Raw genomic sequence first — 27,910 nt, forward strand, 5'->3', positions numbered from 1 at the left:
TGAAGAGTTCAACAGTCAGATCCTCTCTCACTAACCTACAATACTGCTCAAACTTAAAAAACCAAAACACAAGCATCACCTTTTGTAGTGAAGAAATAACTCTGTTTGGGTCCCTGCGCCATATTTTGTCTTGAGGTAGCAACATGGAAAACTTTACACACTGACTACTACCTCAGTCTCTTTATGAATCTTCAGAGCAACTGAATGGAAGTTTCAGGTATGGAAAGGTATCAAAGTACTGTCTTCCCCATTCTTCCAACAGGTTACTGTGCAGTAAAACAGAACAAAAAGGATGTAGTTGAGAGCAATCACTAAGTACGCCCCCTCCCTCACCCATCAGGTCTCTGAAGATGACTGGATGGCCTTGTCTAGACTAACAGATGAAAAGAAAGTAACAATTTTGAATTAAGAGATGTATAAAGGCATTTCCTAAGGGGCAGTTCCCATTTGTCACATTGCCAAGAGACCATACAATAAGGCAGCAAAATTATTCAGTTGCCCACAATCAACCTTCTGTTTTGTCCATAGCTGCGTGTTCCTGATATAACTTTCCTTTTGCCCACCACATTGGCATTGACATTCAGTGGTCCACTCCAGTCTTTCCATCTTCCACCTTCTTCTAGGAAGCCTTGTCACACTGCTATCCATCAAGCAAGTAGACTACCACTTCATAGGTTGACATCATGATAGCCGTGTTTGGAATCTGTCTGATCAGATGTGTAGTTAAACCTCGGTAGAGGGATCCATACCCTTCTTCTCGCACAAGCAAAGATAGTGTCTGGAAGAAAGCTCTGTATTTTGTTCCCTCTTCTCTTAGTCTTGTTCGTACAACCTCTGTACAAAGAAAACCACATGTGGTTATGTTCACCACTTTTCAGACAAAGAAGCAAACCAAGTACGTGTAAGGAAAACAAGTTAAATTTTTGGCAGTATTAGATATCTAACTGAGCAAGGAAAGTTCATTTGCTTAGTTAAAATCCAGACTGTTGTTTGGGCTTACGTTTTAGCTTGGAAGTTACCACTAATGAAGTACTCAATCCGTTAACAAACTTAATGTATACACCATTACTTTGCAGGAAAATTAAGTGTGACTGAAAATGAAACTAGTCTGAAAACAGGCTGTCAAGAACTTGGTGGCAAATTATGTGAAATTGCTGAGTATATAGAGAGATTGCAAATGAAAAAGGACCTTCTCCTTAAGTACTTGGGCCATACCCTGGCAAATCCTTTGGAAAAACAAACATCGCCTAAGAAGAGGCAATGCTAGATATCCACTTAAAAATACTCCCGTTTCTGAATACTATACTCACGTGGATTCGTTGAATCTGACGTGAAAAACTTTAGACAAAGAAATAGTTCTGGAGCAAGTGAGCCAAAGTCTGCTACAAGTATCACTGAAAAGACTCCCTTTGATCAATTTGATTCAGGCTCTCAGCTGTACATGCCCCACTTACCATGGGGATACGCTATTGATGTTGCACAAGTTTTGGAAGTGGCAGCAGCCATCATCATTCCAACAAAGTCCGAAGCTTCTTTTGCCGATTCATCCTCATTGTCCATGGCAGAAGCAGTCTTATACTCCAGTAGTTTTCTCTTAATACTCTCATAAATAACAAAATGAATAACAGTCTCAGATATGCCTGCGTAGGATGCCGACATTCCTCTGTAAAAGCCTTTAATACCATCCGATCGATAAACTTTTCGGACACATTCAAAAGCACTCATTCGTTTTTCTCCACGATTCCTAAAAAGGAGAGAACAAGACAGACATCAAGCTAGTGCAACTTGAGACAGGAAAATAATTAAACAGTTCTGCTTGAGTGACAAGAGGACTTGGGAAACATCTCACACTGATGCTGAGGGGCTCCAGTTCAGATACATATAAGAACACGCAGAACTTGAAGTGAAAATCTCAAAGGCCTTCAGCACTAAACACAGGTGAAGCACTACACTGAGTCAAAGGCAAACTTCGCATTGTGACTAAAGAAAGTATCACGTGGACAAGTTGAACAGCTCTAGGCCTCCCCAGGTCTTACGGAATAAAGGACTAAACTGCTTGAAAACAGACTCCCAGATGTCAATGTCAGTGACTCATAAAAAAAAATGACCATTTTCTTCTGCATAATGGGAGTGGATTTCCCCTAAATTTTGCCTCAAATAAACAGCTCCATAGCATGTAATTACAGTGGCTAAGAGTTCGAACAGCAGGCCTCACAGCATCACAGCTATCAGCAAACTAGCACATCCAAAGGGAGCATACCAACCAATACAACACAGGTAGCTGTTATTTGATTCAACTAAGCCACTGCTGATGTCAAGGAAAATACTCATTAGACGTGACTGTATCAAGCAATATTTGGTAAATAAAAATCTTATTCCCATTTTTAGCTTGCTTACTGAATTGAGTCGTGCATATTGAAATACTTCGCATACTGTACACAGCTATGCAAAACCATTGCAACACTGCATAAAATATGCTTCATTGCAGCAGTGAGTGCAGACACTTGAAGCATATGGATTCTGCCAGCAGAGGTCTCCCGAGCGAGCAAGTCAGAATAAAACAGCAAATAACCTTGTAAGAAGTTATGGTAACTCATATGGATACTGTCCAAGCAAGACAGACAGTGGCAGCAGTTATCACGTAAGTAGCATGAGGCACGACTTGATGGCAGAATTTAAGTCCTGATGGTTTGAACCTGCAATGCCAGACAGCAATGAAAGAAGGTACCAAGCACAGTTAAGAGAAAGAGTGGGCACACATAGCTGCGAATCAGATCTTGAGTAAGCTGGGTGGCACATGCTGCAGAGAACTGGGGCTGGTACTGATTTGCTGGCAGGCAAGAGAAAAAAGTCAAAGAACAACCGGTGAGAAGAGCAGCTGGACCTACAGCTGCAGCTCCAGGGGCACCCCGGTCCCCATACGTCCCTGGTACACCTGGACAGGTGCACTGACACAGACTGCTGTAAGAGTTTGTTATTCTGATGCGCAAGATGCACAACATTGTCTTGAAGGCCAAAGCAATTTCACTTTAGAAACAGAGCACATGCCTTGTCCAGCTCTTACTGGGATCAGAGGGATTTTTGAGAAGAACTTCGACAGAAACAATATCAGGCCAGGATAATCCCACAGGCCAAGTGTTTTTATGCCTCTGATAACAACCGAATTAGAAGAGCTGAGAATACAGCATGTGCTAGACTAGCCCACGTAATTGCAGTGTCCCACACAAAGTTAGAAGATCCTTCTTCAGGTCCCCCACATGAACAATGTGCTTGATATAATGTACAGAAGTAATGTGCACAAGAAATCCATAATTTTCCCTGATTTCCTTAAAGCCCTATAGTTTAAGCAGTTTAACTGATTAATCAGTAATAACCAAGCAGAGGCACAAGATGCCTTCAGGTTGCACGTAGCACCAAAACCCCCTTGGAATTAGTCACAGAATTATCACTCCAATCATACGATGGCATCGCAAAAAAAATCTCATGGTAAAACTAGTTCTGGGATATATTTACCATGGTCACCTTGCAGCCGACAATATGCCTGCTAAGAGGAAAAATGCTAATATGCACTCAATACGGAAAGTCCAACAGATCTCCAAAATAGGAATATGTGGCTCAATGTATTTAGGATGGCTGAAGAAAGGGTTTTATATTGCATGCTAAGTTTTCAGTAAGAAAGTCTATAAAATGAACAAGAGAGTTGCACTGAGACACTTGCATCGTATCAGTCTCTCCCTACAGTTTTAAATAGATGGGAATATAAAGGTCTTTCTTCCTGCCTGTTTGCATAGAATTCTACTTCCTTACAAGTTTTGTAATAATAAACAGTTTCTGTAATCAATTCTGTAATAAGCCCAAGCAACTTCTATTGACTGTTCTGCATTAGGACAATTCCTGTGTTTCGATCCATGAAAGCAGTCTTCCCCTTTTTATAAGCTAGACCTCATTGTATGTAAAAAATGAAAACCAGGATGTTTCAGGCATTTTTCTAAACTTTGCTAAAATACTTAACTCCTTATTTCAGGAAGGTTTAGCTCAACAGCTAAAACCAAAGAGAATGTATTACTGAAGGAGAATGTAAGCATATGGTTGGTAAAACATTATTTTAATAAGACTGTTAACCTTGTAATTCATTCCAAATTTGCTGGCCAGTCTACTGTAGGGCCTCAAGCATGCTTCAGAACAGATTAAAATAGAGAAAAATGATAGTCTAATTTGTAGATACATCAGCATCAACTTTCTAATTCGAAACATTGGATATTTAAAGAATCATTCCATTTTGGGATGCAGAACAGATTCACAACATTTAAGCAAAATCTTATCACAGCAGTGATATTTCCCGTTGTCACTATACCTTGCATCAAGCTGTAATCGTGTCTTTACTAGCCAAATGGGATTAGTTGTTGTGATCGCAGTAAAACCTAAAATATTTAAAAAGAAAAGTTAGACGTGATAGTATCACAAGAGCAACTGCATCTAAGTTCGAAACGCACAGAGTAAGGTACAGTGGATGCAAAAACTCGGACTATACTGATTTTTAGAAAGTACCCATTGTAGCCCTTTACTGATATTTTATGAATCCATACAGCCAATAAACATTTAGCTTATTTTTTTAATTTTACATTAATGTTGAGTAAGTTTGATTCTTAGCAAGAGACGCCCCATATAAAATAAGCCCAATTGTGTACATTTCTCTGCCTACCCTATCATACCAACCCTGTTTTGACACCACAGAACAGCAAAGCTAGCTAGACTAATATTAGCCAATTTGGCAAACATGTCAATAAGAATGCATTGCAGATACAGCTATAGCAATTTGAGATGGTATAAAACATTGTGTCAATTTAATTTGCTACCTGAAATACAATCCGAGTTTAAAAGCATGCAGACTGAATAAATACTACTTTTGGTGCAGTTAAAAGGCATGTATTACTGTAAGTTAAGAGACCTTTTAATACTGAACTATAAAGAGCAGTTAAATTTGAGTGCTAAAGTTTTATTTAGTATTCAAAGCAGCGACTGTTGGTTGGCCTAGGAATACTTTTACAAGCATACGAGGGTTTAAATTGTTAAAGTAAATAGTATGTCTTCTAACTATCCAGACAGACAGCAACTATTCAGGCTTGCATAAGGGCTAAGGGTTAAAGCTTTGATTTTCAGTCCACTAAAGAAAAAGAAAAGGAAGAAAAAGAGAAAAGGAAACAAATTAAAAAAAAAAAACCAAAATAAAGAAAAGAAGTAAGAATCACTCTTACTTCTGCACAACCGTGGAGAGAAAGAGAGCAGAGTGAAAGGCAGCTCTGAAAAAAAAAGTAAAATAAAAGACCATCTAGAGTTGTAATACCACACATGCACCATTAATGAGGTGTCATGTCTGCAGGAGAGAAGAGGAAAAGGGAAGAGCTGGAACATGGCCAGGCAAGAGATGATAAATTTAGACACTTGCTTTCTAAGTGACACACATGGCTTGTATATCACTACAAAGACATGCTGCCCTCCTGCAAGGGAATGGACTGGGGTTGTGGGAAAGCAACAAAGAGTTACCTTGTTCAGTGCAAATCTGGTGCACAATACTTATACAACGAACAGGCTATTGATAAGCTTGTTTATGGAGATCATTAACAGCTTACATATATATATATTTAGCAGAACTGCTTGCATACATGTTACTTCTGTTCAATCACAATCCAGGTTTACATTGCACACAAATGACTGCAATACTCAGAGAAATGCCAGGGGATCTTAACTGTTTTAAGGTTTGCTCTACCCCGTTCCCAAATGTTAGATAGGTCATTATGATTTTCAGTTACAGTTCTAAAGACAAACTACACAGTTTAGCAGCTACTAAGATTTAGCTATATTTCTGTACCAAAATAGCAAAACCACGTTACAGATTTCAGTTTAATCTTTTGATTAAATAGATTTTTAAACTGACTCAAACCTCTTAACTAACTTCCTGTGGTAGATAACAAAGGTTTGGGGTTGGCTTTTTTTTTTATATACTACTCATTTTTTTCTATGACTAGGTACATATATATCCCTTCATATGATGGAGTGAAATGCTAACAAGCCAGAAGTGGTTTATATCTACATTTCATGTAGGTAAATAATTATGTAAAAACTCAAAGCATCAGTGAACTACTCTGCCATAACAAGGCACGGATGTTTTTAAAACATACAGCATCTGCAAAAAAGGTTCTGTAGTTCAACTAGCCAGAGCCCCTCTGACCTGTCACTTAATGCCATAGAAACTCCACTGATTCCAACAGCACTTGACCCTGGGTGGAACTAAACTGAAAGGAAACATTGTTCTTGCGTTTTTTATTTGTTTATGCTAGCACTAAGCAAGCTTTAATTTTCTTTTACTTCAAATCAGAATCCTTCCATATCTATAGTGCAGTGAAGGGCACTAGGAACACACAGGACGGCAACAAAGGCTTTGAAATAAGATGGGGGAAAATTACTAACTTCCCCTACCAATACATTTTCCAGGAAAGACGTCTCTCTAAAAAACAAAATTAGTTCTTAAGTCTCTCCTAGTTCTTAATTACAAGTGAACAAGACCAAGAAATCTTTTGCATTCCTATTTAAGTTGCATGCTTTGGAATTGTGTTACTGCTAGGCTGTATGTTACAAGCATTATCTGCTCGGCCCTTTCTCCTTCCTATTCAGCCCAGAACCACAGGCTCTGTAGATCCTGAATCGGGAAGAGGAAGCACACAGGCGAGATCAGAGGCAGTGTCTGCGCGGCAGCAGTGACTGTATTCACCCACAGCAGCAGCCTGGTACTTCTAGGCAGGCCGGGAAGAGTGTATTGGAAGTTGCCAGTGAAGGGTGGTTGGCACAGGACACAGCCTATTCTGTCCGAACTTGTACTTCCTGGGTTGCTCTAAACATTATTTAAGCATAGCACCCCGAACAGTAGGATCAGACACTTAGCAGCATAGCCAATTTTTTCCCCTAGGGCTGTCATAAGCCTAAATTGCATGACAGTTCAAACCAAAGCTTTCAAATCAAAGAGCCTTCAATAATTCAGGTTTCAAGATGAAACTACTACAGCTCAATTCTTACAGGTAATGTAGTAAATACAGTTAGTGGAAGAAAAACAAATTAAGAGTTGAGTGATGCTGACACCAAGGAAAGCACTCCAAAACACAAAACATACCATTTAGGATCTTTGATAAGACAAGCTTTTCTTTTTAAATACAGAAAATCCGTAGCAAAAGGACTTGTTAAAAAATAAAGGTGGGGGGCTTTCAACAACTAGTATGAAGCTCTATCAATTGTTTCATTTTTCTTTTTTTTTTCCTTTTTAGAAGTCTCAGTGAACTTTATAGTGCTTTACAATGCTTATCAACGTGTTGTATCCTCAAGATAGATTCTGGATTCCTTAGAAGTGTAGATCAATTTGGCAATACCAGAAACTCCTGTACTTTTCTATGTTTTATTTTCTTCTATGAAATGGTATCCCACTTTCAGACAGAAAGAATTATCTCAATCTACTTTTTCAGCTATACCAGCTACTGACAGGTAAGATCCCAGGTATTCCTATTATGCATGGTATTTCAAAGGTTAGAGTATTTTTTTTAAATCTATAAGCCAATGTAATTGATACAGACGCATGTGAATATGGAATGCTGAATTAAAAATCCAAAGTAGTAAAATAAGAACAAACCAAAAGAGAAAACAAAGAGACAGAAAGGAGATTACATACATATTAAAAAAGAAAAAGAAGAGTCTTTGAAATAAATGTGACAACACAGAATATCAGCTGCAGCATTTTAAAGGCAGCTCTGGGGCACTGAAAAAAAAAAAAAAGGCCTTGTTTAACCCAGTAGGGACTTTCAATTAGCCAGAGCTAAGTAAAGTAGCAGCTATCAGTGAAAGGTATTTTCCACCTTTCCCTGAACTGCACAGAAAAAAAATAACTCTTAACGGAGTTAAGGAGAAGTGATGTCTTTGCACAATGCACATCATCTGAGTTCAAGATAATGAAAGTGAATTCCCCTTATTTTGTTTATTTAATAGATATTACAAACCCAATGTGTGGTTCTTACACTAGAGGCTGCAAGAGACGCTCAGTTCAGTACTCACGAGGTTTAAGTTAGTCCATATTTCTGCAGGAAGTGACCTGCGGATGGGGAGCATGAGATGACACGATCTCACTCTTTTCACGGGAGAAATGTACAGTAAATGCCTAAAATAGACACAGGCTTTTCTGTATCATAACAACAAGCAGTGACCTCATCAGACACACGTGTACAAATTGAATCCCATTGGAAGGATTTGTGAATTAGTTATTGTGAGATCTAACTGTTTTCAGGTAAAAGTTTAGGAAAAAAAGAAAGAAAAATAATCAGAACAGGCCACAGATATTAAAATAGTTGTGTAAAATGCACTGAGTACTGAAATTTCTGCTCATTTGCAGCAGTTCAATTTTATATCTCCAAATACTTACCTATATATCAAATTTACAAGTGAACCCTCCTCCTTCCCCACTCCGTCCCAAATATCATTCAAAAAAGCTAGCCTTGTCTTAGGACTGAAAAAGCAAGATAGATGCCTTATGAAATCAAACTTTCTAGTATCAGTAATCAATGAACTAAATATGCATTTTATTTGGTATTAAGTAACTGTGTACATACTACTAAAAAATTACAAAAGTAATAAAGTAGTCCCAATTTTTTTTTTAATAAATAAAAAAAAAAATCTACATTTGGGTTGGTTTGCCAGTAGAGTTCTAGAAAGAACAGCAATAGCATACAAGGCAAAGTAGTTTTGCAGCAGATTTGCAACCATGTTGTCTCAATGAGGCTATGAATCATTAAAAAGGCAAATCAGAAAGCCATACAGGAATTCAGTATCTCATTCAGTTTTCTCCAGTTTTTACTCTCTGTGGCAAAAGAGGTTGAATAAGTGCAGTGCGAAGGCAGAGTTTGTAGTGAATCTAAGAATTTAGCCTGACTTTGAAATGTACAGAGATAAACTATCTTCACACAAGCAAACGCTCTCATTCTTGTAGTATGCTTCAGATATATTCACTGTCCAAGTTTGCAAAAAGAGAACCATGTGATATGCCGAGTAGTAAGCAAAAAAGATTGCTGAGTACTTCTTCATGTCAATACAAAGATATTTTAGGTATGAAGGTGATGTGAATTATATGCTGAAAGCTAGCACGCAGCAAGAGAAAAACATTAATTTCTAATTGCATAAGGCATCGGTTATAATATGTAGCATAATTCATCCTCCTTGGGATAAAACAAACTTACTAAAAGAATCTTAATAAAACCAAAAATATGTTTTATCTTGAGAAGGAAGAATCAGGCCTAAAAACAACAAAAAACCTGCTTAAAATACCATACCTCAGCTTCTCACTCCCAAAAATGCCATGTGCATAAAATAATCCTTATTTAACAGTGACATCAGTCTAGCCTGAGATACTTATGTATTAACATATGATACAAGTAAACAGTATTTGAGGTTGACTAAAGTTCTCTACTTACAGTACTTTCATAAAACAGTAAGTTACAGATTTTTTTAAAATTGTATTTTTGCATCATTTTTGTATTTTGCAACCTACAGGAAAAGCTTTGTAAGTGCAAACACTACCTCATGCTCCTTAGGTATTAGAAACCTTTATGCAACAGAAAGGTCATATCCAAACAAAAAAACCCCTCATTTAAGACTGAATTACTCAATTCCTTACTGAAACCAATGGCAGCTGCAAAAGAAAAAACCAATACTGATTATTTTTTGCTAAATATTAGAAGCGTTTATCTACCTTGCCAATTTTGAAATCTTAAGTTCCAAAGCAAATAATTATGGTGATCTTCTGCGTTAACCTGTTTAAGTCAACCAATTAAGAGCTCACATTCGATCTTGTCCCTGTTATTTTGCCATTTCCTTGAGTTGATTTGCATCATATAGCAATACAAACCTTGCAGGTAAAACTGCTAATAGCTGGTTTAAGTGCATTTTCTGAAATATATTAGAATTACAAAAACAAGGTTAGCACGTTCCCAAGAAAGCACTGTTAATTTTAACTGCAGTCTTTTTCATATAAATCAGAATAGTGCCAGTACTGAGTATCAAGAAATCGTTTGTCAAAGAACCTTCTTTTAAAGGTCTTCCAGAGAATGTCTGTAGTATACAGTGCCAAGACATTTCAGGAGAGAAAGTTAGTTGTGGCTTGTAGTGTGAACCTGCGCTGGGCATTCAGTTTCATTGGCTATATGGTTTAGAAATACAACTGCAGAACTAGTTAAGTGTGCGAAAGGTAACAGCCACAAAAGTCGTTCAATATTAAAACTTGTATACAGATGTAAAAAAAGGTGAACAGCAATTACGGCTCAAATACATTTACCCCAGTCTCCTGCAGTCGTAAGTACAAATGCATAATACCAACCTTCTGGAAGGGAAGCAAGTTAATAAGCAGATACAGAACTCCTTGACAAACTACAGTCTGTGTCTGCAAGCACTTGGGAAAAGTCACTACAGCGCACCTGCATAAATGTTCTTTTCATTGCAGAATGAGGGCAGTAACTTCCAAAGATAGGGAACACTCTGAACCTTCCTTTGTCTGCAGCACTGCATGAGTTACACAAGTTGTCTTCAGTTGAGGATAGACTTGTTTCTATTACCCATACTGCCCCCCACCCCAAATTTAAAGACATGTTTTATCCCCTTGACAAAGAGCTGAAGACAAGTCATTTTTCTTGGAGCAATTAACTGATTAGGATGAACTTTTCATGAAATCCCCTTCCATCCCATTCCCCATGCTGTTCACCTACAAACAAAACACACATTTCCAGGTCATAAAAATACGGCGTCACCTGAGCACCTTATTTTGCCCACCTAAGACAAAACAGCTCTCCTTACATCTCTAAGAAGATTAAAAACTGACATCACGTTTCTCATGTGCTAGAGATGAGCATTAGTATGTTATTTAAGTACAAAGCTAACACAACTTAAATTTTCTATGCTATGTAACGATTTCTTTGTATCAGATTATTAGCAAGTATTAAATAGAAAACTAATCCTATTCATTATTCTGACATCACCTTTGGCAGTCCATTCCAGATTGCTATTACTCACATTATGTACAGTGGTTGTAAAATTTGACAGGAATTAGAAACTTCAACAGGCTACCATAAAATTGTCAGAATTCATCTGTGAAGTGTCTATGGCCTATACAGAAAAAACACTTTTGAAAATTTGCTTTTGTGTAGGAAAGACACAGGCAACAATAGGTAAAGTGTTGCCAGCCCAAGTTTTGATTTCCCCACCACAAGTCCATGACCATAACTCAGCTCAGTTGCCTTTACCTCCCCTTGTTAATGATACCAAAGCACAGAACATACAAACCAAGCAACAAATATTGGTAGCTGCTAAAATATACCAAAGTTACACTGCTGATATAAAACAGGAATTTATTTCCAGAGATCAAAGTATATGAAAACTACAGAAATCTGCTCTTCTATCTCACTTTAGTAGTAGAGCAAGCTTCACAGACTGGTATTTGAACAAAGGAGGAGGGAGCGTTACATATACAAGTATCTGCAGACATTTTTCAGAAAGACAAAAATAAGTTAGATATACAAAGCTGTAACAGAAAGTCATGGTAAAAAAACAGCTTAAGCAGCATTAAACCAGAGTTCAGTGCAAACAAGGTTGTTCATAGCTTGCAGAGCAAAAAGTTACTGTTTTGGAAGTTTTCATTTTACATTTCACAAATTTACAACTGAAAAAGCAGGCATGCAAGTTTTCCTAGAAAAGACTATTCACACACACAGTTAAAGATCTTCATTAACATTAAGTACAAAGTTTCATGCACATATTCTCCAGATAGCTTGTTTAATGAGAGGCCAAAGAAGGTAACCACTACAAAAAGAGATCGTTCAATCACTGAACATTTTCTGTTTTGTTTCGTTTTCTCCACATTTATTGCCACCTCTCATTTGTAGATATGGCTCTAGAATGAAGCTAAAAAGTTACAGATCCTTACCTGCCACACCAGCTGAAATCATGTGTACCTGGGTAGAATCTGGATTGAAAATACTGTTCAACTTTTCCTTGCAGTTTGAGTAAGCAGCAAAATATATGGCTCTAAAATTAGAACAAAATCCAAGTTATGTTACATTTTATGTGTTGATACCCTTATGAGCGGTGCCATTAACTTCACTAACTCAAGATGATCTTGGTTCAAGTCTTGCTTCCTCCGTAAAAAAACTACTGAAGGAATAACTCTTGCAAAGTGGCACGACTATTCTAGGAATGGTAAAGAAAAAAAAAACAAATCATACTTTACAACCTTTTCTTCCACAACAGCTCCAATTAACAATTAGTGAGGGGAAGGATAGATAATTAGAAATATGGCGGTGATTTTTGTGACACTAGGAAGTTTAGCCAGGGAAACAAAACACTGCTGAACTAAGAACTGAAGTTACAGTATTCTGTATTTCTTTAATAACAGATCAAATTTATTCTAATGGACCTAAACTCATTTCAACAGCATCATAATTTCAAGAGAACTAGCAAGTAGCATTTTTTTTAGAAAACCAAACAGCACACCTAATATTTATATTATTCTAGCATTTAAGATGTAAATATTGATAACTTGTGGTTATACTTTAAAACTTGTAGTTATAAATATTTATATTTTACATGCTAGAACAGCTGTGAAGCTGGGATCCGCATTTTGTTTCTCTAGTTCTGTATTTGGAATAGACCAATTTTTTTTCCCTGAATACACTACCAAAAAATTTGTGAACTTGTAACTACATTCAAGTCTGAGCTGCTATCAAAACAAAGCTAGACATAAAAGTCAGCATGTCAATGCAATATATTATGAAAAATGCCTGTTTTCACTCACTAAAACAAAAGAAGTTATTTTAAGCACATCTAAACTCATGTTTAAGGTAACTCAGGTTTTTTTTAAACTTAGACATCCCTCTACAAGAGAAAAATGAACATGCAAGTTTTCATGAACAGAACATTAACCTCATTAGCTGTGCAAACATGTTTTTCTTTATTATAAAGATAAAGTGCTTTCTTCGTGGGTGTAATTTCTAAAATGGAATCTGAACTCAGTTAAGTATACTGGATGTGTTATGAAACATGCTTCTCTACAGCTTATTTAAACAAAGAGCTGCTGTTAAATCCACTTAGCTAATGCTTAATTGAAATGAAGTACTGGATGAAGACCGAGTCAGCTGGAGGGGAATGAGGATGTGCTTATTTGTAAGACTTCACACATTATCCCAAGTTGACATTTTTAGTATGGGGCAGGGGGGAACAAGCTAAGTATTTCACATGGGGGAAGAGGGGAAGGGAATTAGAAGATTTAACGAGCTTTTTGCAGTTGAGGATATTTTTCATTGAGGATAGTCCCTTATAAAATGGAATCCATTGCTGTATAAAGATTACTGTTAAAAAGGTAGTATCAATGTTGAACATTCAGACCAGACTAGACTATCAAACAAAAGTACAGGCTCTTCAGATTAGGAAGTGCTGATACCCCACAGGTGTCAAGAACAAAGAAAGCTACTGGAATTACTTCAGCTTCTCCAAACAGCAATGCTAAGTCAGTGATCAGAAAATACCTTGGATATTCCTAATTCCTTAAAAAGTCTGCTAAAATAAAAGCACTCTAATTCCTGAATTATGTTTTTCTTATTCATGCAGAGGATCTACAGAACACCACCTCATCTGTCAGATCTGAGTAGAAGACAGATCAATGCTAAATGGGAAGTCCAGTTTAATAAAATTTTCCAGAAGCAGCCAAAGACCTTAAACCAGAAAAGTTAAGATACTCTCCAACCAGGTGTGCAAGAGACAGGAATGTCTTCTCTTCAGACCAAAAAAGAAAAAAAAGCAAGCAGGGCACTAAGTCAAGGGAAGAATAAAACCTCTGTGGAATATATTCCCTCTGCATAAACTCTTTTCTCTTAAACAGAATAGAAGGGAATAAAAATGGGCCAGAAAACTATAGCCTCACCCAGGATTAAATAAGTTATATTAGTTTTACACAGCTTTGTTTCCATACTCTTCCTTAGGTATTCTCCTATTTTTGGACTGAACTTAGGCTAACACTTGTACGTAAGGATCAATTCAGCCTGGCATAATCTGTGCACCTCACTGACTGCCAGCACCAGCCGAGTAGCTACAGTATTTGTGCTGATGCAGAGCAACTGGCAGCAGCAATACCACTGCCAATTAGACCAGATTTACGCCCTCGTCTGCTGCACTCTGACACTGCCCCAGTACCCTTTGGAGTCCAGCCCACTGCTGGATCTGCTTTCTCTGGGACAGCTGTTAAGTGTGTCATCCTACCCAGTCTTGCCCTTTTTGAAGTTTCAGAACAGCCCTCCTACTGCGGGGGGACAGTAGCCTGTGCTTCACCAGAATTCAGGAAGACCGACCCAGTGTTTTGGGGCCGCAGTCACACAATTGCTTCCTGAAGATTATGGATTAACTGAAAGCTAAATCTACCTTTGTATTTTCAAAGGTACAAACTTCTTGTTCACATGTGCAACTACTTAAGCATATTCCTTCTTAACTGGACAAAATTCTGCATAAGGGATAGTACACAATAGTAAATACTATTACAGTAGCATATAGGATAGTAAATGCTGAGACAGTTGGTGCAGGGATGCGGGACTGGAGCTGCGGAGTACATGAGTAGCTCAATTTCTCAGACAATGAAATTACCCCAGGAACCAAAGGTTATTTGCTATTCAGTATTTACAACTGCAGATGCAAAACTCGCTTCAAATAAACCTTAAATCCCTTACGTAATGTACAGCAACCTAAATTTCATCGGAATTATTTCATTTACTGTACACATTTGTATTTACCTGGAAGGAGCAACGCCTACTAAATTAGGACCCAGCCCTCTGAACAGAGAACGAGGACCTTCCTTTTGCAAGATCATCCTAGAAAGCAAAAAAATGGCAATACTGTAACATTCATATCAAAATTAAGGAATGCACTTACCACCATAACTACATCATTTTAAGCTTCACTCTGTGTAAAACTTTCATAATAACTGCCAATGCAGTGCTAACCACAAAAAATTAGTCATTTCCTAGAATCAGCATAAAAAAATTCCATTATTGCTTGGCATACCATAGAAATCCAGGAACTAAATGCAGAAGTAAAGCCTTATGATGTCAATACAGACTTACCTCAAAGATAGGAACACATACATACATGGAGTTATCTGTCATTAGGAAGTTAAAGAAAGTGTCCTTTTATCAGGGAGAAAATACTAAGCATGGTAACGTTCACATTCCTGTAGGTTGTAGATTGTTCAGGAGACAAAAATATTTGATTCTATTCTACATCCCTTTCACCACCTTTTAGCTCCCAATGTTTGGGAACTTTTTTGGGTGGGAGGGACAGGGGGTGAAGGGCAAGAGAGGAGGAGAGGAGAAAGACTTACAAAGGTTCAGTTACAGCAAGTCATACGCCTTCTGAGAAGAGCTCAGGAAGATGTTAGCTCTACTGCTCATCATGCCCAGCCAGGGATATCTTCTGCAATCTATTATCTACTATTCTCAAAAAGACAGAAACCTCAACGTGGCTTTGCATGTGCTACCCTGGTTTGATCCTACACAACTCCTAACAGCACACTAAGTTACATGTCAGAAGTTAGAGGAAAGCAGCCTTTCAGATACAAAGCCCCGCCTTCCCCATCTCCGTAAATGATTTAAATCCACTAAGCATTCAACTAGGAACCCATTCTTAGCTTTATTCTTTCTGTAAGATACAGTGCTTATTTTGACTACAGTAAAAGGACATGGAAACCTTCGATGTGCGAAGTGGCCCTTCCTCGAGGCTGGCAGGGATTCCCTCCCATCAGTTCTGAACGGCTGCCTGTGTGCTCCTACCCAAGCACTGCTGCTGGGCTGTGGAGCCAGTGGTTTTTCCTTTTCAACTCTTTCCAGAAAAGACAATCCTCACTTCCTCATGCAAGGTAACTCACTTAAGTTTGAGATTAACTGAAAAAGGAATGTAACCCATGCAAAGAGTCACAGCCACAGTACAGCCCGAACATCTCGTGGTACCAGGTCCACTATAAACACAGCTCTGGAAAGACTGCTTGGGTAGCAGGGGGGTGTCACCTCCCATCTTTGTGGGATTTACAGAGAAACAGAGATACGAGCAGTGAATTGAGAACTCAAATGAGGCATTACTAGTACTTAAGTGTTTGGAATACCGATCCCGTGTAACTGTGGTTTTAAGAAAGAGTTGAAAATCACTACGCAGCAAGGCACACTGGCACAGTACAAGGATATCCATTAATATTCAGTTTTAATGAAATCAATCTGTCCAACAATCTAGATGCTAATCAGATATGGTATTTTATAAAGTGTGGTAGGACATGGGAGGAGAAACAAGGACTATCTGTATCCCATCACTGCAAATTGCTCTAGCAATTGCCTTAGAACCAGGTTTAAAGTTAAGAATTAACTACTTCACTAGATGTTGCAAAACAGAACTCTGTGCTTATTGATTTAGAAACACTGGCCAATACACACAAATAGTTCTCCTGTATATTTCTTCTTCAAAAGAGACATGCAGGTTAATGACAAGTCAATTACTCAATAAAGCAAACTACCCTTCTATAAATGGCTATTTTGCTTGGAATTTATTATCAGAACAAACAGGTGAAAGCCATCTATAGCACTGAAGGAGATTCCAAACCTATCCTGATTTCCAGCAGCTGATTCACCACAGTTCTGCTGCTAAATCAAACTGAAAGTTTACATTTGTTTTCAGTAAGCAAAAATAAAATGGTGGTTCTGCAGAGTCACCATCCCTATTTAGGAATGCTGGCATAGAATTATCCAGCAACATCTTAGCTTCATGTCCATAAGAATTAGATATGATTTCACTACATGGGTAGCATTGCTGCACAGTAATAATTGAAGTATTGAACACATACTCAAAAGCACTTTGGAAATACAAATTACTTAGACATGTCTGTCATCCTGAAAGCATTTCTAACACTTACGGAAGGAATTATTCAAAAAATCTTACCATATTCCAGAGCTCAGCACGGGCACAGCATCAGATTACAGCAAAGCTGAACCCAATTAACATGATCTGTGTCCACTTACAACACTACTTAAAAATCACTATCACCACAACACCATGTGTTACACATATGTATATATGCACATATAACATATACATGTATATGAAGCAGCAGGAACCTCAGTGTCTTAAGAGAAACTTAGGCATGAAGTGTACCAGGTCTGTTTGTTTCTTCTGGATCTACAGTATCCCAAGACTCGACAGAGCAACAAAGGGTTAAAGAGAGGTTGCAGCAGACAGGATTATAATGGTGGTAGTTACTGATGCTCTTCTGCATTCACAGACACCAGCTGGAGGAGTTCCAGAGCCTACACTGAAAAATAAGACACCAACTTTTTGCATTTAAGAGCAGATCCCAGAGCTCACACTGTTTTGAAAACAGTAAATAGCAAATCCATGGTTGGAAGAGCAGCACAAGTGTTCCATATGGCCTCAGCTGACCTGCTTATGTCACATGGGGAAGCCTGCACTGGGAGGCAGGCAGGTCAGATTGCCATTATCAAGACCTCAGGTTTAAACTCAGCAAGGTTAGCTATGAGAGGCATCCGCAATATGATATACACCAGATATTTAAGAATAAGGGAATTCGCTTTTGTTGCCAGAGAATGCAGTCACCTGTACCAGTTCTTCAATGTTTGTTTCCTGACAGAGATGCCTTTGAAGTCACCTCTGTTGACACTTAAGATGCAGAAGTGATTCCACAACAGTCAGCTAATGGAAATTCTGACATTATTTGCCCAATTCACCCTGCTTTTAGATTGAGTATTATGAGCCTTGGAGCACTGCACTGAATTTGGTATGAGAAGAGACAACCAAACCCTGACACCTATGAGTCAGAAAATATCAAGCGACAGTAAAGGCGTCAGTAAAGAGTGACGGAGGGATCCAGTTTGATTGCCCCACTAAACAGCCCTAGTCCCTTAACTAAGAATAATTATGTCCTGCACCTATGTATTTTTACTGTCATAGTCCATTGCCATGTCATTTGGGATTTTTTCATATTTACTCTATTTAAAGAACCTGAAACCCAGGAAAGTTACTTGGCATCTCAGTTGTTTGATACTGACCTGGAAGAACACACATCTAAGCAAAGAACAAAAGCAGCAAAAGATACATTCTTGTATCACAGATAAACAAACAACATGTCTAAGAAGCAGATTTAAAAAAAACAAAACAAACAAGCCTTACCAATGAAGTTCATCATGGACTACCTCTACCTCAGTCTGAACTTGCTTCCTGGGAAGACCAAGTTATTTTAGGTTTTAGGGATGGGTTTAAAGCAAAGCAGGCTTCTAGCAGAGGGGCATATGAAACAAACACCTGTTCATCCTGCTATTCATTCAGATACATTTCTAAACAGAAGATAAATTCATAACCAGACATTCAGGGAAGAAGCTGAAGGGCTCAACTTCCATCAAGAGAAGCCAATAAGGCAAGTGTTTTGGATGGAGCTCTTCCTCCTTGTCACAGTCTGAGCCCTTCCTTCCCACATACCTGTTCCCAACATGTTCATCCATCAGACTCTTATACATAAAAAGGCTCTGAATCAAAACTTCCATGGTAAGAACTACCTTCCATTCAAAGAGCTATCTGGGTACAACCTCCATTTAAGCAAATCCTATCCTCTAACCAGATTAAGCCTAAATCCTACACTGCAACTGCCAGAAGGGGCTCTCTACAAACTACTTCTCACTGATTAATTGGGGATAGAAGATAACTGGTCTGAGTCTTATCAAATTCTTTCTTATGCAAGAAGCAGTAGCAGGTTTTCCTCCTTTCTGGAGGAAAACTCCCCTCATTCCCAAATACCGAAGGTACCTCCCCATAACCAGCTAGCTTGAGTCCCCCAGAGTGAAATAAACCCTGCCTGCGGTCTGTACTAGCAGTTTAACTGTGGCCATACAACTTTCCTGCTGGCTACTGAACATCACAAGCACTGGTGGCGAGGAGAGGAAAGGCAGTCCCCGTTCAGTGAGGTGCTATGCAAACAAAATGTCCCAGATCATGGCAAAATCTGGCCTTACCTATCTCTTACTAGCTTTAAAAGCGTTACCAGTCACATATCCAGCAGAAGATACCAAAAGGCAAGGAAGGGTATGGAGTGGTGAAAGTTGAGAGAGACTAAGAAACTGAGTTAATTTTCATAGGGCTTCTTGCCTCCATATTCAGCAACATCTATGATTTGGACACAAAACACAGTTTAAAAAGTTTTATACTAACACTTTTTCAGGATGAAAATAGAGTCTGGCACTTAAGCGTTACAGTACTCCCAGTGAGTTCTGGGGACAGAGTTTGGAGCTGCGAATCGTACGGGGTATACATGCTCTGGCTAATTCAAGGTACAAACTCAAGCATGAAGGACATTTGGAAAAGTGGAATGTGAAACTTAATTACAGTTAAAAGGCAAAATATGGAAAGTCATCTCATGGTAGCATCATGACAGACGTAAGTCTTAATCTTTCATATGGATTTGTCCAACACACCTCCCTCCTCCTCCTCCCTCCCCAAAATGAACCACAAACCTAGTAACATGTACACTCACTTCAAACAATGGAGAGGTCCAGGAGAAACTCTAGTTACTCGATTGACACTAGCACCATTCACAGTGTTGAGATGGACTTCGGAAATGTAGAGAGTCACAGAGGAGGACTGCAATCGTGTTTTCACAACTTCCAGTGGACATGTCAGAATTGCACCAACAGTACCTCCACATCTGCAAAAAGAAATAGGATCATCACATTCTTAACTGCAAAGAAAATGAAGCATACATTCACATACAATTAACATTATGCTCAACACAGTCAAATTGCAAAAGGTGAAGGAACAACTGGAACACGCGTGACAATGCTGCAGTTATTTGCCCTTGAAGGCAAGCAAACTGTTAAGTCAGTTTGTTAACTCCACAACTTGGAGTGAAAATTTAAACAGACAAAAATAAAGTTTCCCAAAGTAGTGAAGGTGCACAGTCTTCAGTACATGCTGTTCAAACCAGTTCTGGAAAGTAGCTCAGTATCTGAAATGTTTAACTTCTTACGGTAAATTTTAACTTTTTTTGAATGTTTAGTGCACTCCTGACCACAAACAAGGTGCCAAAAATACTTAAGGGTAGAAAAGATTTATGCACTATGCACACAGGGCTACATGTAAAAACTAACTGTGGTATGGCCATTTAACAAAATTAAAATACTTATGAAGACATCTTCAAAACCCCATTTGTATTTTGGGCATTGTACCATGAAAGCAACAATTCTCTGAGTGTTTCCTGAGTTCTGCCCGTTACAGCAAGACAGACTAGATACTGTCGAGTAGAACTTGAGAAGACAAGAGAGCTTTAAGTGGCTAACCAGGTGAAGACTTGCAGGTTTTGCTTCAGTCTGCCACTCGTTTCCGTGAGCAAGCCAAGGCAAGCCGTGCATGACTTGTGCTGACAGTGGAGTTACTCCCATTCCGCCAGAGCAGAACACAGCCAAGAACATACTGCCTTTTAGCAGCTCTGCTCAGAGGATTCTTCTGGTGCTTGTTCATAACCGATTTATTAATATCTACATTCCTATCTGTTTAACTACGATCACATACGGCCTCTGAGGGAAAAAATATCAAATCCACAAGTTCTGATTCCAAAGACAACTCCAAATTCTTTGGCGTTACCATTACAAGAAAAGTGCTTCTCTTGAACCTTCTCCAAGATCAGTATTCTTCACTTTGCCAAATACCCTTCTTAAAACTATGACCAGGACACTATATGCACCCTTTAAAAAAAAAAAAACACCACCAAGCAAAAACAAAAAGCCCTCAACAAAACAAAAACACAAACCCAGATATGAATTAGGGTATTAATTAATGCTACTAACAGCTCAGTCTGAAATCCACTAACACAGAAATACAATTCATACTAAATTCAAAGGGCCCAGCATCCACTTCTCCGACACAATAACTAGAGCTGGTGATTCCAACAAGATAGTTACCAGCTATTTTGTTGTAACATGAGCATTTCAAAAACCCCTAAAACCTTTAAAAAGCTGTAAGACTTGTTCAATAGTATTTTTTAAATAATGCCTTCCAAAACACAAAGGAGAGTTCAGTACAAATTAGGAGTAATAGCTAAGACTCAAGATCTCCTGTAACTTTCATAGGAAGGTTGCTTTTAGTCTGTTGAATCTCTTCTGCTGCAGAGAATACCAGAAATAACGGTAGTTGTTAGCACAGCACTGCATCCTAAAAAACTAATCTGTTTGTATGAATTGAACTGACAATACCAAACAGGGGCAAAGTAGGATAATGTCTGATGATGTTCATTTAACACTGTTTAAACCTAGTGACCTAGAGGTATCCTACTACTAAGCCTAAAGGCATCTTGTCCCACCCCTAACTCCAACATCAGACTGAATTCTACTCTTCAAGTTTAAATTGAGGAAAGAAATCAAGTTTCTTTATCAGTCTGGATAGAGTGTTCTCACAGGAAGATGGAAGACAGTCTTCCAGTGAGTGCTGTACACATGCAGTAACAGACTGATACAGCTTTTAGAGTAGCATGTTTAAAACACCTCTGAATGAGCAATTCACTTGCTTACTCTTCTAATGGTAAGCCACAAATAGACTTTTTAAAATAAGAGTTGCAGGAAGAGACAGACTAGATGTGCTGATATTTATTTTAGCCAGTGTTGGAAGCAGTAGGAGCCTGTAACACGTTAAGGTTCGTGACATGAATACCACATGAGAACCACAGGTAGGCCAGCCCTCAAAACAACTTGACACAGAGCTTTAGAGCTTGAGCATCTTCTAGCCAGACAGCCAGTTACTGTGTTTCCTGCAGTTCAACAGCAGACACTGCCGTATGGTCATGTGCCTGTGCAGGCAACATAGGAAGTTGGCTTTAGAGTTTATTTCCTTTCTCGCAACCCCTCTGTTTCTGATCCCCTCGAGCCTACTCTCTTTAAGGTCTTTCTGCATTTGATTTTGGACAGGTTACATGAGGACTTGTTTTCAAGTAACAGCAAGGGAAAGCACGTGGTATGGTTTGTATTAATGAGGTAAATACTATGGAAGGGAGAAGAAAGGAGGAAGAAAAAACTTGGCCCGCATTCTTCAACAGGGCTCAGAATTAGGAGCCTTTAATGCTACTGGCTCCACAGCTACGTTGCACTGGAAAAATTTTCCAAAGTTGAAGATTAACACTGACCTGGAGCTTGTATCCTGCATGATCCCCTGCACCACACCCAAATCACCACAAGGGATGCCTGACTGCAGCAGCACTTCTGTCAGACATTCACTGTGGATGGGTTAGAAATACTTCATTCAGCAATGGATTACTAGATTACTAGGGAAGAGGGCAGACATATAGCTACTCAATGCTTTTTCTTTTTAAGTCTGCCTACACCAAGCATTGTTCAGTGATAACCAGCTGATTTAACAGCAGCCAGCACTATTTTTACATGCATCATAAGGAAGCAGCAGACCACCCGCCTCCCTTTAAAAACTGTGTACCCTTTACTTGCAACACACTCTGCCGTTCAAGTAATTTCAAATAATCGGCCTTCTCTGCAGTTTCTTACTGTTGGGTGGTTTGTTTGGGTTTGTTGGTTTTTTTTTTTTTTTTTCTTTAAACAGTTTAAGATGTCTCAACTGAACCTGAGAATATTTTGAATGTTTTCCACTAACTATTGATAGTTTGGATTAAAATTCTTCTCTGTCCCCTTATCTTCAAGATCTCAAATTGCTACTTACAAATGAAGAAAGCAGAGAAAGTTTTATAGTGCTATGTGGTTCTGTATTGCTCACAAACAAGCCTTTGCAAAATACCCAATTTCTACTTCCGTCAAAATGTAATACCTCACTGTCCCAGCCCTCAAAAAGCCCCATATAATAGAGAAAGCATCTGGAATTGAAGGAGTGAAAGAAAACGTCCCCAAATGTTGAGGAACCAGACCTTGCTCAGTAGTCACAAGATCCACTGAGTTTGAACTAAACCACTAAATGAAAGCATGATCCAGGAACTACACCGATTTATCTAGTTCACTTGAACTTTAAGATAAACACTGCAAGGCTTGACAAAAATCTGTTTATGAGAAACCATCAGTAAACATAGCTTGTAGGTAAACAAACAAGAGAGACAATTCAATAACTATGCACCCTGTACAAATAAGCAACTTCTAAGCAGCATGCCAGCTGTTCCGTCACCAGCATCAACGACAGTGTATTTTACTTAGAAATACATTTCCGGCCTTGCTTATTTAACACACTACTAGAAATACTGTGAGAGAGACAGCTACTTCTTTGTGCTCCAAGTCCTGGCAGGCCATTGACAGCCAGCCACCAGCTCCAGCTTCGCAAAAGTGTTCTATAAATTGCCAGCAGACTGCCACCACCGTTCCTGCTACCCTACCCACCGGCTCAAATTAAGGGGAGTTTTTTTAGTTTGTGGCTTAACACAAATTAGGGAGTAGCACAGTTTGGAAAAACATTTTTTAAGACTTAGAAAATTATCGGATTTCTTCTCCTCAATAACACAGGTGGGATTTTGTAAACTACTTAAGAAATTTCTACTACCTAAAACCACTCTGGGCTTCAGCATCTCCAGTCATGTACTAGCCCCCAACAACTGTGACTTGTGAGAACACTTACTGATGGGTAACTTCTTCTCCAGGATTAGATGAGTTTCAACTGGTAGAATGAGTAGGTAAGCAGATACACTCCTCTGACAGAGTATAAACTGGAAGCGAAGAAGAGCAAAACCCAAGACACTCCTGTGTCTGAATGTTTACTGCAGTTTCTAATGAGTGCTGTTCAGAAGACCACTCGCTCATCTTACCTATCCTAAATTTGACATTTGCCTCTAATCAATGTTTACTACAAGTCTTTTTCAGCTTTGCCAAGCAAGTATAAGAAAGACTTGCAAAGCTGACTTTCATGAGAAACACCTGATCATACAAGGCCATGAGAATCCACCTGTAGGCCCCAAGTAATTTGAAGGGCAGAAGAGCAAAGATCAGTAGGCAAATCCACAAAACCAAACACACAGGTAAAAAAGGAAGATTAAAATCCCACTACTATTAACACAGTCAAATTAGAGAGTTAAATCTGCAGCTTAAACTGTACAAGAAGGCACAAGAGACATTGCACTCAGTGAAACAGAGACCTGTAGTTATCATCTAACCTGCAGGATTGTGACAAACTTAAACTACAACAGTAAAACTAAGAACAGTTGTCTGCTTGACATCTCTTGGACAGAAGAATCTAGGAAGATGGCAATGCTCTCCTAAACTGCAGCTTATTCCAGAGAGCACCCATGAAAAGAAAACCCCCAACATTTAATTTGATCTCTAATGTGCGTTTAGAAGTCCATCACCTCACCGAATTAACAGAAACAAACCTGGAACTATTTGGGCTTTAAACTCTGCTAGCAATTCAGTACAGATACAGTACTGACAACCATTTTCCCCAGATAAACCTGTATAATTTGTGAGACACTGCAAGGAAAGAAATATGCACATGCTTCAAAAACCTAATCCTGTTTGGCATTCAAATCCCAGGTTCTATTTCCAGAGATGGCTGCACAAGAAGACTTTCTTTTATTATTGCAAGTGGAGGGTATCTGCTAAGGAATCACTGCCTTTGTCCAGAGTAGTTGAGTATCTTCTACTGTTCCCTTACACCCCTGCAAGTAAAAGCAGAGGCAGCTCCAGCATGGACGTGGGTCTCAACTTCAGCCACTGGACTGTCCATAAATGCTCCAAAGCAGATTAATATTCCCAATGCCAGTGTCAGCTGACCTAGAATTGAAACTGTCAGTGCAAGAATTTTTTTATTCCTTCAGATAATTATGTATTGTATACAAATAAAAGACGAGGCTGCATAGTGCTTGTCTCAGATTCCCCTTTCACAGTATTTGTAACCACAGCCTCAAAGACTCAAAGATAACCCTTGACCCTGTTATCTCGGGTCTACATTAATTCATGTATTTTACAACCTGTTTCTCTTTCCTCTATGAAAATGAAAGTTCCATGCAAATACTGGTCGCAAAGAGAAACAGCAAGAAAATTGAGCTCAAAACTCTGTCAAAAGAAACAAAACCCAAGCCACTTGCAAATAGAACTCCTTCTAATCTCTTCACCAGTTACTGCAAATTCAGGTCCCAAATCTGTCGGCAATTTCATAGAGCTGTCTTACAACACACGAGTAACTCACATCAACAGATAAAGTTGCAGGTTTGGATATTAAGTTTACAGTATCCCTCTTTTTTGAGGGTATTTAAGGGCCTTAGCAAGCACAACTTTCAGAAACAGCAAGAATGTATCTCATTAATCCTGAATTTTCAGGGTTTTCCTGTTACCATACTGCTAGACTTGTGTATTATACAACTTTCCATCTTTAGTACTAATATGATGACTAGGAGTACTGGCAGCCAGAAACCCTTAACCCCTTTATTCACCCATTAAGTTTCTTTACTGAAACTTAGAAAGTGTAAGTTAAGCTAACATCCCTAAACTAAAAATACTAGTCAAACTTGCTATTTGTAATTAACAGCGTAAAAAAATAAAATTCCCCTGATGCGCTGACATATAGAAACCTACAAGTGAAAACAGGAAAAACACCACAAGGCAAACAAGCAGCACTGGGTTCCATTATCCAAAACAAACATCAACATGTACAGTGTAGCTTCTATTAGGAACCAGGGTAAATAAATATTTACAATGACATTTGTATTAAGTAAAACCAGCTGAAAACATCGGTCATCTAGAAGGAAATACGAGAAACACACGAGCTTCACAGTTTCTCAAGTACTGACAGCAATTTTCATGCAATTTAGTAACCTCATGGAACAAAATCCAAGCTACTCAGTGCTTTAAACAAATGCTGCCTTATTCCCCACAGAAGAGTATCAGAACACAAAAATAACCTGAAGTTTGGACAGGAAGGTACTAACCTTCTCCTGTGCCTTACGACAGGAAGAACTCGCTCTGAAAGACATCCACGGTTATGGCAGGAATGTGTGTTAGGGTAAAGGGGAGTCCAAGTGCTTGGCAACTCAGTTATGGCTCAAGTGGCTATTTTCTGAAAGGGAGTAAAAAAAAAAGCCCCTATCATCACACTACCTGCTACATTATTAACTAATATCTTCTTAAATCAAAAAACCCCAAGGGCCTTTCACCTTTACTCCATACGTTTCAACAGTGTCTGATCTTTCTGAAGAATTCAAACATTTATCTTAAATATATTTCGGCCACTGCAGGGATTTGCCAAGAACCTCTGTCAGACAGAGTGATTTAAGTTACAGATCAATTTGAGACAATTCTATAATCAGGACAAATAAACAGAGACTCCTCCCTGTGCTCCCTCACACATTAAATTAGAAATCAGCCAACTTTCTGCAAGAAGCACCAAGAGTAAAGAAAGAATTAAGAAGTAAACCCGAGACTGTCCAACCCTGATCTCAGAAAAGCAGCTGTCCACCTCCTAACCCAAAACGGTCCCTCCTTTTGCTGAGGAAACAAAGCCCAGGCAAGTTCCCATGCCTTAATGGAAGTTTGTATGATACAGAATTACTGTCGTTTTCTGGAAATGAAGAATAAATCATGAAAACCTGGAAGTTATTTTTGTAGCCAACACCTGAATTTCCATTCGATGTACCAATTATGATTGCAAGCGGGTACAGCCAAAACATATTAATCTTCCCTATAAAGCAAAACATTAAGCTCTTTCTACTACTTTTTTTGTTGTTTTAAGTAGTCCAATAACTAGAAAAGCATGAACTGTGTAACTTACATACTTGAACAAAAATGTTCATCTGAAGCCTACATTTCAATCAGAAGACTCTGTAATTTCAGGATGCAGAATGTTCAATTGATTCTCCTAGGTTTGGAATAAAAGCACCTGAGTTTATACTACCAACATGCTGTCTACAGTGACAACAAGTTGCTATTTGACCAGGAAATGGAAAAACAGAAGACACCCAAAAAAATCTACAGTACGGAGTTCTAAGCAATGCAACTGAGCAGCTCAGAAGGAAAAAAAAAAAAAAAAAAATCAAGTTTCACCTGAAGCACAATTTTGTATCATGATCCAACAGTACAGGCACCCAGCTAGTTCCTGCTCCCACAAGGACAAGATACTATTAGCAAATGGAGCTGTGGTAACTACACGGTTTGTGGAAACACAGCCTGACAAACAGGGGCATCATGACAAAATAGGAGCTAAGTGATTTCAAACGTGTCACAGCATGAAACTGAACTCCAGGTACACTATCAATCCATTCAGATACGCTCCCTGCAATTACTCTTCAGTACAAAGTGCACAATGGCAGTTTTGAGTATAGCCTAGAAAACCACGCTTAAGTGTCTTTAGGTGACAGCAAAGTTACTGCATGGAACCAATTACTTACAAATTCTATCAGTTAAAACTGCTTTTCTTTAAGGAATGTGTTCTTAATAGTAACTTTTTTATCAAAAAGGAATTCTTTATTGTTCTACCTTATCTTATTTCCTGCAAACGTGATGCTCTTCTTATGCTACGTATTTTCTACTTCTAAATGTGATTGCTGTTATTTTTACATATCGAACTTCAGAGTTTAAAAAAGTCAAGAAGGTCCAAGTAGTACATGAGGGGGGGTTGCATGTAACACAGGGATATCCCACGCCACACGGCATCATGCTCAGCATATAAACAAAGTAGTACTTTGTTGATGTATTGGCTAATGCATGAACTAGTCCAGCAAAATCATTTAGATGAGGAAAAAAAAAATGCACCACTTCAATGATGGTGCTAGAAACACTAAAGCCATTCCAAAAAGGAATACTAAATTATTTCTTTTTAG

At 38.6% G+C, this 27,910-nt stretch overlaps 1 protein-coding gene across 1 annotated transcript; it reads right to left on the bottom strand.

The window, feature by feature from the left end:
• Positions 1 to 321: 321 nt before the first annotated feature.
• Positions 322 to 20,625, bottom strand: SLC25A36 (solute carrier family 25 (pyrimidine nucleotide carrier ), member 36). The gene is made up of 7 exons (XM_009325107.1): positions 20,579 to 20,625; positions 19,643 to 19,813; positions 14,856 to 14,933; positions 12,005 to 12,105; positions 4,355 to 4,421; positions 1,455 to 1,744; positions 322 to 834 (listed from the first exon to the last, which is right to left on the bottom strand). Exons 1-7 carry the CDS (start codon positions 20,623 to 20,625, stop codon positions 641 to 643), a joined length of 948 nt encoding a protein of 315 aa, XP_009323382.1. The 3' UTR covers positions 322 to 640.
• Between the last annotated feature and the right edge of the window lie 7,285 nt (positions 20,626 to 27,910).

The sequence above is a fragment of the Pygoscelis adeliae genome, unplaced genomic scaffold (assembly GCF_000699105.1).
Source record: "Pygoscelis adeliae isolate BGI_AS28 unplaced genomic scaffold, ASM69910v1 Scaffold155, whole genome shotgun sequence".
NCBI classification, from domain to species: Eukaryota; Metazoa; Chordata; class Aves; order Sphenisciformes; family Spheniscidae; genus Pygoscelis; species Pygoscelis adeliae.